Source organism: Condylostylus longicornis, unplaced genomic scaffold (genome assembly GCF_029603195.1).
Source record: "Condylostylus longicornis isolate FDR11 unplaced genomic scaffold, ASM2960319v2 ptg000013l, whole genome shotgun sequence".
In the NCBI taxonomy this organism is placed as follows: domain Eukaryota; kingdom Metazoa; phylum Arthropoda; class Insecta; order Diptera; family Dolichopodidae; genus Condylostylus; species Condylostylus longicornis.
Genome location: NW_026577982.1, coordinates 3,675,659 through 3,691,116, shown reverse-complemented (window position 1 = coordinate 3,691,116; position 15,458 = coordinate 3,675,659). Strand labels below are relative to the sequence as shown.

General features: G+C 20.7%; 1 protein-coding gene across 1 annotated transcript in view; it reads left to right on the top strand.

Moving 5' to 3' along the window:
• LOC129605510 (GATA zinc finger domain-containing protein 14-like) overlaps positions 1-4,611 on the top strand; it is a 66,083-nt gene extending 61,472 nt beyond the window's left edge. Inside the window, exon 2 of the mRNA XM_055515309.1 lies at positions 4,524-4,611. Within this exon, the coding sequence (XP_055371284.1) occupies positions 4,524-4,564 (41 nt within the window). The 3' untranslated portion in view covers positions 4,565-4,611. The remainder of the gene's footprint in view (positions 1-4,523) is intronic.
• Positions 4,612-15,458: the final 10,847 nt, after the last annotated feature.

Genomic DNA, 15,458 nt, shown 5'->3' with positions numbered 1-15,458 from the left:
ATAACGAATGGATTTTTAATAGCAAAGACCACGTGTTAATCTCACCTAATATAAAATAATTTTCTAATTTCAAAAATTATTATACCATTTATATATGCAGCATAATATTTGATATCGATTTTTATTCTCTATTAATTTTTACTAAAATATATTATAGATTTTCCATTTCTTTCTTTACCTTACTATATTCTTCTTTGTTTTTCTTTTTTTTTTTAATAATTGATTCATTGAATTAATTTAGTGCATATTTTGCATAAATTTATGCGCTCATATACCACTAAACCAAGTTTATAATCGAGTTTTTTTTTTTTTTTTCTTAAATTGCATATAAAAATTGAACATAAATTATGTTATACATTTGCACATACATATATAAATATTATTGTGAATTAATTTAAATAACATAAAAAATATATACATAGGTAGGTTGGTAGATTTTCGTTTTTTTTTTTCAAAGCGGTATAAAAATTTCAATAACGCGGGCATATAAAAAAACAATAAGAAATAATATGAAAAAAGAAAAACCCAAAACAAACCATAACACAAGAAGAACAAGAAAAAATCAAAAGAAAAAGACACCAAGTTTTTCAGTTGTGACTTGTGAGTTGAACAACAGCTTGATGGTGGTTTTATTTTTCTTATTTTTGTTTTTTTTTTTTGTTCTTATTTTTTATGTTTCAGATTTTTTGTATGGTAAATTGAATATGGTGTTAACCTTGGTCTTGGCACAGTTTATCATATTTTCATATGGTTTTTTTGTAATTTTTTTTTTATGGGTATTGGTTTTTCTTGTTTTTCCTTTTCTTTTCAAATAAAATAAACAGAATAAAAAAAAACAAAAAATTGGAAAATCATTAATAAAAAATTTAAGATCGATTTTTCGAATTTTTGTGTTTGTTATAAACAGGCAGGCAAAAAGCACACAGAATGCATACAAGAAAATTTACTTATAGTTTGTTTGATTGTTCCTCTTTTTGATTGTAAATGAAATTGAAAATATATTTTCATTACAATTTTTTCTTTTTATTTTAGAAATTCTATATAGAATATAAAATTCTATATAGAACTAAAGAAATTTTAAATGAAAAATTATTTAAATTTACTCGCTTTTCTCAATTTTCATGCCATTGTATAACAGTTTAAAAGTTAATAAAATACTTTCTAAACTGTTATACAAATTTTAATAATTTATATTTTTAAAAACCAATATACCCAATATCACAATTTTACCAGGCATTTATACTTATTGCCGCCAGAACATGGGCACAAACATGAATAATTCTAACAAAAAAAAATTTTGAAAGTATGAAAGTATACGAATTTTAAATCAATTATAGAACAGTATTATTATTAAATATGCAATTCAAAATATGCAAAATTCTATTCTATCTATCAATATTCATATACAGATATGTGTATAACGGTTTTGATACAGTTCTGTTATTATTGCTTTTATATAGTTGTACAAAATCAAAAACAAAAACAAAATCAAACAAAATAATTTGTTCAACTTTCAATTTTTATATTTTAGTTTTAAATATGAGCAACTCATATATGCATGAGTTGCTCATAAATACAATTTGAAAATTTTATATTCATTAAAAAAAAAAAAAAAGTAGGCTTTTATGCATATAATCGTTAATGTCATATAAAGACAGTTAAGAATTTATTACAATGCCTTAATATTATATTCGATAATAATAATATTATGTAGATTAAATTTTGTTATACATATAGTATATATGATTGTTAAAATATATATACATTATTATGCATACGTATATACTAGTATGTATGCAAATATAGAACGATCTACCCTTGAAAATAATAAAAATAAAAAAAATGTTACCGCTATACTTGTTATACGGTATATAGAATACATATACATTTATGTATAAATAATTATATAAGTAAATGTGTGTTGATAACAGTTAATATAATCTTGATTATGTTATTATTATGGTTTTAAATTCAATTAAGATTATTTATAAGAATAAAAATTAATTTAAATATGATCGAAATTATAGTGATTTTTTTAAATATTATATTTTTAATAATAAAAACAAAATTTTGTTTTTTTATTTTGAATTTAAATAATAAATTAGGATCGATTTTTAATGGAAATAAAACTAATAAAAATATACTAATAATTTTTTTATTAGAAAATCTTAATAATGATTTTGTGTATTTAAAAAAATATTTGAATTTATTTTATATTAATAATAAAATTAATTAAAATTTTAATTGTAAACGATAACTTAATTATTAATATTTTTCTCCAAATTAATTTTTAAACTGAAATCTTTAAAAAATTTTCAACAAAATAAAATTATTTAGAATTTTTTATTATATACCCTTGAAAAAATTTATGAAATTTTAAATTTTAAATTGATAATAAAAGATTTTAATTACTAATTATAATTAATAATATAATTTTATATTATTAATTAATATTCTTTTGATGTTAAATTAAAATTTTAAAATTTACGCGGTAACATCATATTGAATGTGAAAATTTTGTTACTTTAAATATTTGAGTTATTAAATTGAAAATTTTAATATTTAAATTAAAATTTCTATTGCATTTTTAATATATAACCCCATTCTCACTATATATTAGATACTATACGCCTACGGAACTTCTCTGAGAACTATAATGTCATCTAACATGCTGTGGTGATCAATGTAAAATGTGTACAATAACTGTTAACACTTATAATATAAAAATTACAGTTATATTACATCTTAAAATGTTGTAAAATATATACTTAGTCTAAATTCCTATTTCATTAAATAGATACTTTAATTTCATCTTGAAATTTAATTTTAAACTTCACTTAAAACTCTTTACTTAAATCTTCATTCTCCGCCGTTTGTTGTTCACTATTGTTTATTTTAGACAGTATAGGCTGTTATAACCGTTTCTTATTTCTCATGAAATTTTTTAATTTTTTTTTTTAAATATTTACACATGATTTTACTGAGATTTTACATACAATTAACATTAATCATCATTTAAAATTTTAATTTATAAATTATTGATATTAAATAAATTCCAATTAATCAGAAAAAAAATCATGCCTTTCTTAACCCATATATTATTATAAAATTATGCAAAATCAGCCTACATAAAATTTTAATATAAATATTTTGATATAATTGCAGTATAACAAATGGTATATAATCATAAATAAAATAAAGAAAAATTATGATTTAAAATAATCGCCATATATAATATTTCTGTAAATACATACAATTTAAATATGTATATTATTTATATAACAGTACCTATATGTTATAAAAATCATAATTCATTTTTCAAAAATTATTTGATTGTCAAAACTCTTATATTATAACATATTATAACTAGTCTGTCAACAACAATTATCATTATTATTGTTAAAATTTATATTAAATTTATAACTGGATTATTATCCAAGTTTTAAACTAGTTTATTTACGTTCATATTTTATAGGTTAAATATAATAATAATCCAAAAATATAATTTATTTATATATAAAAAAATATTGCAAAAAAAAATGCACCATTATACTATTATTATATAACATATACAAACAATATAATAATTACGAAATTAAATTTCAAGAAATCAAAAAAAAAAACCTTATTCGGTTACAAGGTTACACCACCTTAAAAGTGCACTAAATAAACTGTCACACTATACTGTTATACACATTTATATATCCATAACTGTATATACATGTTATATGAAATTTTTATATTATGAACGAATTCATTCAGAAATTCTATTCTTTTCTTATTTTCATTGTCTTTTATATTCAAAAGAACTTTTTTTTTCTCCAATTGCTCTACTTCATATTATTTTGTTCTTATTTTAGAATTAAAAAAGGATCATGAAAAATTCTCAAGTACATATTTATATATAAATAATTTATAAAACTGTTATATTGTATACTTATAAAGAAATTAAATTATAAATTGACATTTATTGTATTGTGTATTTAGCAATTTTCCTTAATATAAATGTGTTTAAATTTTGAATGACAGACGCCCGATATTTAAATTTAACCTTAAAAAATTTGGTCAATTATAATAAAAAATTATGAGAAGGTGGTGATAATTTTTAAAAAATCACATTAAATATTACATAAGTCTGGAATATGTGTGTATATGAATTAGTATCAAAGTTAATTATAATATAGTTTTATTCTAGTATTATTGATTTTTCTGAGAAATTGGTGAGGTGAACTGTACAATTGGTTAGGTAAATTTTCAAAAAATTTGTAATGATTTAAAAATGAATGTCTTATATAATATAATTTTGCATTATTTCTATGAATATAACTTCAACTTGTTAGGAATATATTATGAACATAACTTGTTTTTCACGATGTCCTTAAAGTAAAGCCATAATTAATATTTCTTAGAAGAAGCAGCTTATCCATTTCTTACGTAAAGTTCCTTGACAATTAATTATATTAATATTATATTCAAATAATCAAAATTTTTAATTAATTATTTTGTTTTTCTTCTCATTACAGGTATTGTGGAGTTCAATAATTTAAAAACGAAATTTTTATAATTTCAATGATCAAAATGTTAAAGGTATATGAATTATAAACTTTATATTATCAGGAAAAGTAATTATACTACAATATAGTCTCAAGTAGAGATTTTTTACTATTAACTTAATGGAAGGCATTAAAATAATGGCAAATTCGAAATAATATCATCCATTTCTAATTAATAACAATTAAACTTTTTGGGTTTTTGTTGCAGTCAGGGCAACATTAGATTTCCAAAATGAAAATTGCCAAATTTACACAAAAATTTCTCAATTGTGAAAACTACTTATGTATATGACCAAGGATCAAAATATTTGTAGGTTATTGCATTATTTATGTAGCTTGACTTATTCCTTCATGTGAACTAATGTTAAGTAACTTTGAGGACAATTGGAATTTGGATTTTTTTTTTTCAAAAATATTAATTAATTACTTTTTGCTTTTAAATGCACATTATATCTAAACTATTATACATATTATATATATAATAATTAATTAATATATTTTAATTTTATAATAATTATATGATTTAGTGTCAACACCTCCAACACCTTTAACACCATTTAATAAATTTTTGTTTTTCAAAAGTAGCATGCATGATATCTTATTTTTTTTTTAAAGATCTTAATTGCAGATATCATCAATGCATATCATATCGAATTTTTTTTTGTTTTTACCATTATTAATTTATTTGTTAATTATAAATACCAATAATATCAGAATCAATAAACTCTACAGTATTGTTGCCAATATATGAACGCGTTCGAATAGCTAAACAAATACTTAAGTCGTTTTTTAAAGAATAAAATTAAAATAAATAATGAAGTAAAAATATTTAATTTTTTTTTTTTTTGTAATTTTCTGTAAAAATGTTAAATTTTTGTCATTATTTTTATCTTTGATATTTTACAGATTATGCATCTTATGTATTGTATTATGGTGTAAATTCACATACACACTTAATTATTTTGTTTCAACACCTTATCTTCAACACTAATTTAAAATGCTTTTTAAGCAGTTTTATTCTTATAAAAATTTTAAATGAATTCAATACAAAAAATAATTAAATTTTAAAAATACTTAAGTATACAAAATTTCGAAATTGTTAACTATTTTAAAATAATTATAATTTAGTTTTCGGAATGGTAAATGGTAAGAACATAATAATTCTTAAAAATTAGTTAACTCAAATAAATTGAGTTGCGACTATCCTTCTTGGGACAGAAATTTGAAATTATATTCAATGGGCCTTTTCGTTTTTTAAAAGATGTTAACTGGTATATGTACTAGTATACCTCGAGATAGGTGGGTTTCCTAGATGAAATATTCAGCATGTAAAGTATCTCTTTTTAATTTGATAGTAACCGGCAAGCCTTCATATTTGTCTAGTACTAGATTGCATGTAAAAGGCCATATTCGGTTCGTCTCTTTGACTACAAGACCTTGCGCATGCATAGAATTTAAATAATATTATAAACACAAAGAATTAAATATAATCTCAGTTTTCGACATAAGAATCGACTTATATATATGACATTTTTCATTTTAAGGAAAATTTGTAAATCTTTCAAATTTTGTACTTTCATGCATCTCTATACGATGGTACAATATGAACGTATAAATTCATACACACCTATTCAATGTTCATATACTGATATACATAACTATATATACACATATTATATATAAAAAATAAAATAAGAAATTTGTGTTTTTTTTTTTAATGAGAATCTAGTAACTAACATTTGACTTAATAACACAATAACCCTGTCAAAAACACTTAACAAATTTCGCATCTCGCGCAATTATTATATAAGTACAACAAAAATACACCATATACACATTTCGTACACTCATTCATACACTCAATTTATTAGTATGTACATACATATATATGAGTATATAGAGAATATAACAGCTTTTTAGTACTATTTCTTTTTTTCTAATTTGAAAAAAAAAATCTTATTTCAATTTTATTTTTTTTTCTTAAAGTACATTGTGGAGCAAGGTTAAATCTTTCAATAAAACACACACTTTATTATATAGCATATATTTTAGAACTTGTGAACCGCACACATAGCTGTTGTATATTTTTTTTTATGAACGTATAGAACATTAACACACAAACTTGTAAAACCAAAGCCAAAAAAATAAAAAATAATAAGAATTTTTAGAATTTTAATAAGATAAAAACTAAACAGCGATAAACAAACAATCTATGCTGCTTTTTTTTTTCTTATTTTTTAACTATTAGAAAAAAAAACATTTAAACAGCAAAATAACCGTTTTAACAATTATCATAATTTATGACATATTAACAAATTAATTAAATATTTTTGCTATTGCATTTATTTTTGATTTTTCATTTTTTTTTTCGCCATTAAAACAAATTTAAGCTTAAATTTTTAAAACTGCTGGTTGTATGCCATCTACATATATAAAAGAATACTTAAAATTACATTTAGTAATCGGCTTAAGCGGCTAATAATTATTATTATTTTTATTTTATTTTTTAATAGATACGAGTACTCGTATTTAACAAATTTTCTATTAAAATAAATGATTTTCAAAAAAATAAAATATTTTTTTTTCAATTCTAGATATTTAACTAATTTATTTATTTATTTTTTAAATTTAAGTATATATATAACAAATTCAGTTAAATATATAAGTATAAAGAGGGAAAATGAAATTAAGATTAAAATATTAAATTAAATTAAGCTCTATAATTAATTACAAAATAAATATATTTAATTAATATGTTATGCTTTATGGTATAATTGCACGCAATTGATTTGTTAAATCACTTATGTATACGCCAAAAAAGTGTTACAATATTAACACAATATAAAAAATGAATTTGAAATTAAATAAATATTAACAGACTAGTTATTCTTCTTATATCATACTAAAATTTATAATATGAAATTTAATAAGCATTACATTTTTATTAAATAAATATTATAAATTTTATGATATAAATTTTAAAAATTAAAATAAAATCTACAATATAATTATATAATTAAAATTTTCTCATACTATTTAAGATCATTCAGATTCTCATAATTAAAAACTAAAATGGTTATGACGTTTAAATTAATAATGCATTTAATATACGTTATAATAATATTAACAATCAGCTTTTATATTAATTAATATTTGTATATAGAACTTTAATAGGAGCAAATCTAAATATGTTAAGATATATGAGATATATATAAGATATATGAGATATATATATATATTACAGTAATTACAACTGTAATATTAAAACTCTGAAATATTAATTGAGAAACACTTATAATATTAATCAAGGAACTGTAGTTCGTACCGTTTTAGTCACTATCCATATTAGAGTTTTCATTTTTTTTAATATATCGCTTAAATTCATCATCTTGTAACTTTTCATTCGAAACATATTTTTATCAATGGAAAACTAACTACATTAGACAATTGCAACTCTGCTATTCTCTGCCTATACAGTAACTAAAATAATGTGATAAGAATGAGGCAGTTTCTGACATTTTGAAATAATTATTACTTTAAGAATATTATAGAATGATAAATAAATGAACAAATACAAAAAAAAACTGTATTGCATTTAAAAATTATAAATTTTTCATAAAAACTATATTTAAAATTTTATAGAATTAAAAAAGAAGGAAATAATTTTAAAATTTTCTTATTGGTTCATCATTTTTCTTCTTTAACAATTTTAAGGTTTTTTGTTATAAAAAATAATTTTAAAAGGATTTTTTAAATCAAAAGCGTGGAATGGAAAGAGGTAGACAAACAGATAATGAAATTTTATTAAGAACCAAAAAATAAAAAAACAAAAACAAAATTAAAATGATCTGTAAAAAATTTACGATTTTAATTCGATGGTACCAACAATCGCATACAAACAATCAATTCATTTTTAACACTTTATAGTTAATGTTAAAGTAATAAATTTGTTGGAAACGAAAAAAAAAACCAAAAAAAAAACATTAAATTTAATAACTTCAAACTTAAAATCATATATTTGCTATATAAATTTTATATACATACATCCATATATATATGTATGTATATACTTATATTTAGCTGTATTTATTTTTCCATTTTAACTTTAATTTTATAGGCTATAAAAATAATGACGTGATATATTTTAAAAATACAATATAAAAAACATAATTATATACACAAAAAATTGCATATACACATATACATATACATAAATATTTAAGATTATATTTTGTTACAACTGCAGCATCATTATTGCATCTAACCATACATAATTTATATTATGAATGAATAAAATTAAAGAAAAAAATACAAAAATATAAAAATGAACTGAAAATTTTTAAAATATTATAGCATAATAATACTTTAATACAAAAACATAACGTTTAAAAACATAACATAAAGCAAAAACATACATATAACAACAAACATAAGAAATAACGTAAGAAAATAATAAAAATTTCAACGCGTAATCTTAACCTATAAATAATTTTCAAGTTGGCAAACTCAAAAAAAAAAAAATAATAATAATTTGCTATAATACAAATTACAGGTATATATATATATCATATATGTCATATATGTATCATGTCATATATATGTATATATGTATATATATGAATAAAATGTGTACACATTTAAAATGTAGTTTAGCTTTTAAAGCTATGAAACTAAAATCCATTATAAAATCTTAACTGATTATTGGCTTTTACAATAGTTATACAATTTTTATTTATTTTCATACGCTTAAACAGCAAATAATTGTATACAGAAACTATTTTTTGTTCAATAATATATTATGATGGTATACATATTTGCTTTTATTACTGGCAAAATTATTTACATGAATATGAGGCATTCTACAGTTCTAGTATTACGGAACACTAACGCACATTAATAATGAAGTTTGGTAAAGCCGCAATGATTTGTAAAATGTAGCATTTTTCCCTTCAACAAATGGAAATACTACTCTTAAAAGTCTATTCAAATTACTTTCATTAATATAACAAAATATTTCAAAAGATTGCATACATTTAGGATGAAATAAATAAAAATTGAAAGAGACGTTAGTATTATGCTCGAATTCAAGGGTTGATTCTTTGAGCTATGATAAATGATTATATTTCTTAATGAATAAAATTTACCGTTAGTATTGTAGATTTATAGAAATTTGGAAAAGCTTACAGTTTCAGAAATATAAGGTGAAGAAAATTCAAATATTACAAAGTTCGGGAGACGATAGCTTGGTGGTAGGGGGATGGAGGATAAAATCCATGAAAATTAATTCTAACGAATAGTTTCGAAAGCTTTAGTTTTTTGTTTATTTATTAGGGTATTATACAGACTATTTTAAAGCTTACAATAGCCGGTAACAAAAAATTTTGTGTAATGTAATAAAATTCAGTTATATTTGCGTTGTGCATTGCTATTGCTACACACATACGTATATATGTATTGCCGTTGCAAGTGAATTACAATATTTTTTTTTCAGTTTTATTTATTATTAAACTTACAAGTCTTTGATTTTTCTTATTTTATTTTTCTTACATAATGTTGTTTTTCTCTTTTTATTATATATATAGAAGAGAAGAAGTCCATGTTTTAGATTTTGATGCGAAATACCTATATTCGTACATATGTATAGTATATAATGTATACATGTACATTGCTCTTACATATTATAACGTATGTATACGAAGCAGGCAAGTGTTTAACTTGCTGACCTTGAATTCTGAAATGGAAATAAATATTGCATGTGATTTTTATACTTTGCCGTTTTGTTAGCTTTTTTTTTTTGCACGCTTTATTTTTCTGTTTTGTTATTGATTTTTTTATGTTGTTTGCTATTTTTGCTTTTTGTTCGCTGTTTTACAAATAAATTTAAAATTTTTAAACTTTATTAGTAATTTACTGCACATATCCATATAATTACTATTTATGTACATACATCTATGTATATACATGTATCATATAATATGTAATTACATAAATATGTAAAAAAATATTAAACTCGTGCATTTGCTACTACAATATACGATTATATATACGATGTCAGAGACAAGTTAAGTTGATATCACACATTCTAGATGGCAAAGAAGAGGAAAACAAGAAAATTATATGTTTTTTTTTTTATTCGTAAAATATAAAAATAAGAAAAAAATTTCATTATATTATATAGAAGATGATTTAAGCAGAAATCAAAACCAAAGTTTTTTAGCAGAATACCATGTATATATGAGAAAAGATAAAAATAATAATCATAATGACAGTTTGTCATGATTTAAAGAAATTAATTATAAAAAATTATAAAAATGAAACTGAAAATTAAAATCTATTTAGAAAATTAATTGGATTCTTGGATATTATATATGTATATGCTTGGATATATTCTTTGTTGATATATGTAAGTGTTTATATAAAAATATGATTGATTATATTATTAATTTTAAGGTTAATAAGTTCATTAATTTTTTGTTATACGTTTTTCTACACAGTATATATAAATATATATATATATATGTATATAAGTAGATTTTAATTTTTTAGTTGAATAAAAACTAACAGTTCTCACGTATTTTGACATTATTATGTTTACAAACAATTATTATAAAAATTCTGAAATAAAAAATTTTATGAAAACGGCAGCACTTTTTATGTTGTTTATTAAAATGTCTTCAAAATAATCATTAAAATTAATATTAACACATAACCAATTTAGAACTTTAATTTTTTTTTTTTAAATTTCAATAAAATATGAATAAAGATGTGGTCTTAATATAATTTTAATTGTATATAGTTGCACTGCATTGATTGCATACTAATTCATTTACGTACGAGTATCTTTATACCTTTGCATAGCACATACATGGCTAATTGGTTTTTAAAAAATAATGGATTTTTTAAAATACTGCAAAATTTTTTTATGTTGAAATGTTGATGAGATAATTTAATTTTTTCTGATTTATCTTTTCATATACTCTCTTGTTAATTTTAAATTACTGTATTTGCAGTATGTAGAATTGCTCTTGTATTCTGAATTTTATTTGAGTCCCTTTATTAAGGCATACTTGTACTGTAAGTTTGTTATGAATACTGATGAATTAAATAGATCTTATACGTTACAATCAATTACGACCTGACATTTTAATTATAAAATATTTTACCATATATTATTTTATAATCATGTATAATAAACTTTTGTATGCGTATGTTTTAATGATTAACTAAATAATTAAGTGAAATCTCTATTCCCTATTTAAAGTAATTTTTTTTAAATTTAATAAAATTTTAAAAATATTTAACTACAAAAAAAAATTTTAAAGTAATTTTCAGTTTATCGTATTCAATCGTAATTACAGTATAGATAGACAAATAAATGAATATGTGAATGAAAATATTTTTTGCTTTTTTTCGCCTCCAGAAGGAGCATAGTGTATGATATCATTAATAGTCATGCCCCGGTTTCGTTGCGTTATTAGGTTTCAAATTGGTAGATAACTGATCTGAATGACAATAATATCGAGATATAATTATGTGTACTTGTTAAATACTTGCAATTAGAGCTGGAATATAAAATTTTAAAATATCTTAAACAACACTGAATTATAATAAATATTCCAAATCAAAAATAAACTATGAAGTCCTAAAAAAGGCAATTTTGCCGGTTAGACAATATATCCCTATATATATTATATAGTGTATGACAACCATTTTTCTAAAAATAATTTTGCGTTTAAATTACTCTAACATCATATAGCATGTGGAATTTCGTGTAAAAACAATACCTCTTGAAAACTTGTATAATTCAGTCAAAAAAACAAATTCCTCAAAGGCATAATTATAAAACCTACACAATGTTAACTGAACATAATTTGATTAACATAATTATACTGTAATTTATCCTGACATCTATAGGACGACAAGTGCAAAGTTTAATATTTACTGTTATTACTGTTATTAATAATTATACAATTTTCTTTGCTTTGTAATTAATTTATTTTTTTGATAATTTAATTGTAATTTAATTATGAATTTTTTAAATATTTTTTTTTAATTTTAAATTAATAGATATCAAAAATGTCAATATTAATATATCGTTATATGAAATTGATTGTTTATACAATAAAGAATTTTAACAATTTCTTTCAATTAACTAATATTTTTCAATTATAAAAACTCATACCTTTACTAATTGGTAATTACTTACATATTGTTATATTATATTCATACACTTTCAAATATCCATAATGAGCATTCAATAATTTTAATTATCAATTAATAATTATTTATTAGTATCAATTTCTTGTGCAAATTCATATAGTCTATATTATTTGTCTGGTAATGAACGTAAATGATACCATTTTTGCATTTAATTAATATAAAAAAGATTAATTAATTAATTGCAATGAAAAAAATAAATAAAATAAATTATAGACAAAAATAAAAATATTCTTTTTTTTTCTCTCTCTCTCTCTTTTTTTTTGTTTATTAAACAAATGCGTTAATTATTTATATTTATTTACGCTTAACACTATATTTTTATAATCAATATAGCCTTGATTAAAACACCATTAAAAGAACTATATACTAGCTATACAAACTCATAAATATAAAAAATATAATTGTATGTATGATATTTCAAAAAATTATTATAAAAATGGTAATAATCATTATATACTTAGATATTTTAATGTCGATTATTATAATTAATTGAATTTCAAACCTTTTAAGAACTGTTTTTTTTTTTTCATAATTATAATTATGTTGTATTTTTTCTCATACAAAATGAAAACGTTAATTATCTATTAATTTTAATCATTCATTTACAGATATTAAATTTTAGTCCTAAACCAAATTTAGTCACTGTTTTTTTTTTTATAAAAAATAAATATAGAAAAAAAAAATGACTTAACTAAATTCTTAATCAATTATCTGTCATATAAAATGTCAAAATCATTTATGTAATGTTATTTTCAATTTTTATAAATTAATTTGTTGACTTTTGGTTTATTGGGCTTTTTTACTGTTCTTTTATTTTTATATTTTTTGTTTTGTTTTTTCTTTTAACAAAAATGGTATTAAATTTTAATTTATTTTATTTTTATGTAAAAATAAATAATAATTATTGAGTGTAGAACGAATAAAAAATCTGATGTGTTCAGCACACAATCGACCGGAATGTATATTGTCTAGTTTAGCTTAAAGATTATTAAAAAGCCTTTTTTAACACTTCTTCTGATTTTAAAGAAATTAGTAAGTTTTTATTTAATATTCCTAAAAAAAATTTAATTGGCTCTTTGTGGAGTTCGAAACCTGACTCTAATCTTAGAGCCAAGATTAGTTTATTTACGTTTCCCTTTTAAGGAGAAGTGTATTTCTGTTGAAAAATGCCATCACATAACCTGCCTTATTGTATGCAATACGGACGGTAAAAAGCAATGTTAATAACGTTAGGCTATTTAAGAACCGATACACACATACTAAATATAATTTATATGAATATACATAATTAATTTTAATTTTTTAAATAATTATCAAATAATTATTAATTTATTTACAGTTAAATTAAGAAAAAAAATTATCAATAAAAATATTGATAATTAAATTTTTTTTATTATCCACTTTAAAAATAGAAAAATTATTTAAATGATGTTGCCATATTTTTTCAATAATTGGTGTATGCATAAGTATAAGTATAGTATAGCAACATACTCGTACAACTTTGTTTATAACATTTACAGCACCAAATTGTTTACAAAGATTTTATTTGGAAAATATCCAAATATTATAAAATTTAGGAAAAAAAAAAATTATTGTCATTATCGAATGATTCCAAAATTACTTAAAAAAATTACGTAAGATGAATTCTATATGACAGAGAGAAACACAAACAGAAAAACACAGATAATATTCTTAATTCTAACTTTGGAAAGAATATTTGTTTCAAATGACATTATTTATAAATTTTAATTAAATGACACTGACAGAAAATATGTCATTGATTTTAATGATTACCTTGAATATTAAAAATATTTCCATAATTATAATTTTGTATTTAATGCCTTTATATAAATATATAAATATATTTGAATATTTGCATACACACTTGCTTACAACTTACAATTTTATTGATTTCTGACATAAATCCTAAGTTATTGGATAATGAAATCATGAATAACTTTACCAAAATAAAGAAGAAAATTCCAGAAATAAGATCAAACAATTAAATTAGAAAAATTTTAAAAATTTATTTGATGCTAGATGACATTATCACCGCAAATGAGCTACAAATGCGCTGTGGACTCTAAAGTATGGCCTCCCTAAGAAATGTCAAATGGATTTGCTTGAGAGAAACCAATTTATTTGTTCCATTGTTCTAATAACTATGACATAATAAGAATAATTTAATTTAATTGAAATAAAATCTAATAGAACCTTGAAATTAATCTTGGAACAACTTAATTTTTTACAAAAAAAAAAAACAAAGACACATAAATTTTAAAGAAAAAAAAACAACACCCTATTTACCACATCCGGTTTGATGTCCTTTTTACAATATTTTCAATTTTAAAATATTTTCCAAATTTTTTTATTGAATTTTTATTCTTGATTTTTGATAACAAGAACAAAATTATTTTCACTTTGCAAATGGTATGCAAGTGTATTGATTTGCAATGCAGATTAAGAAGAACCCCAAAAACATTAACAAAAAAAAAATATTTTTAAAGAATATTTTAAGTATTTTGTTTTTTTTGTGCTAGAAATAAAAAAATCAAAAAAAAAATGTTAAAATTTTTGCCAAAATTTTGACAATTCCTACAAATCATTTCAAAACACCATTGTAATTCAAGAAACACAAAATTTCAAAGCAAAATTTACACAAAAGAAAAACCAAAAACGCAAATG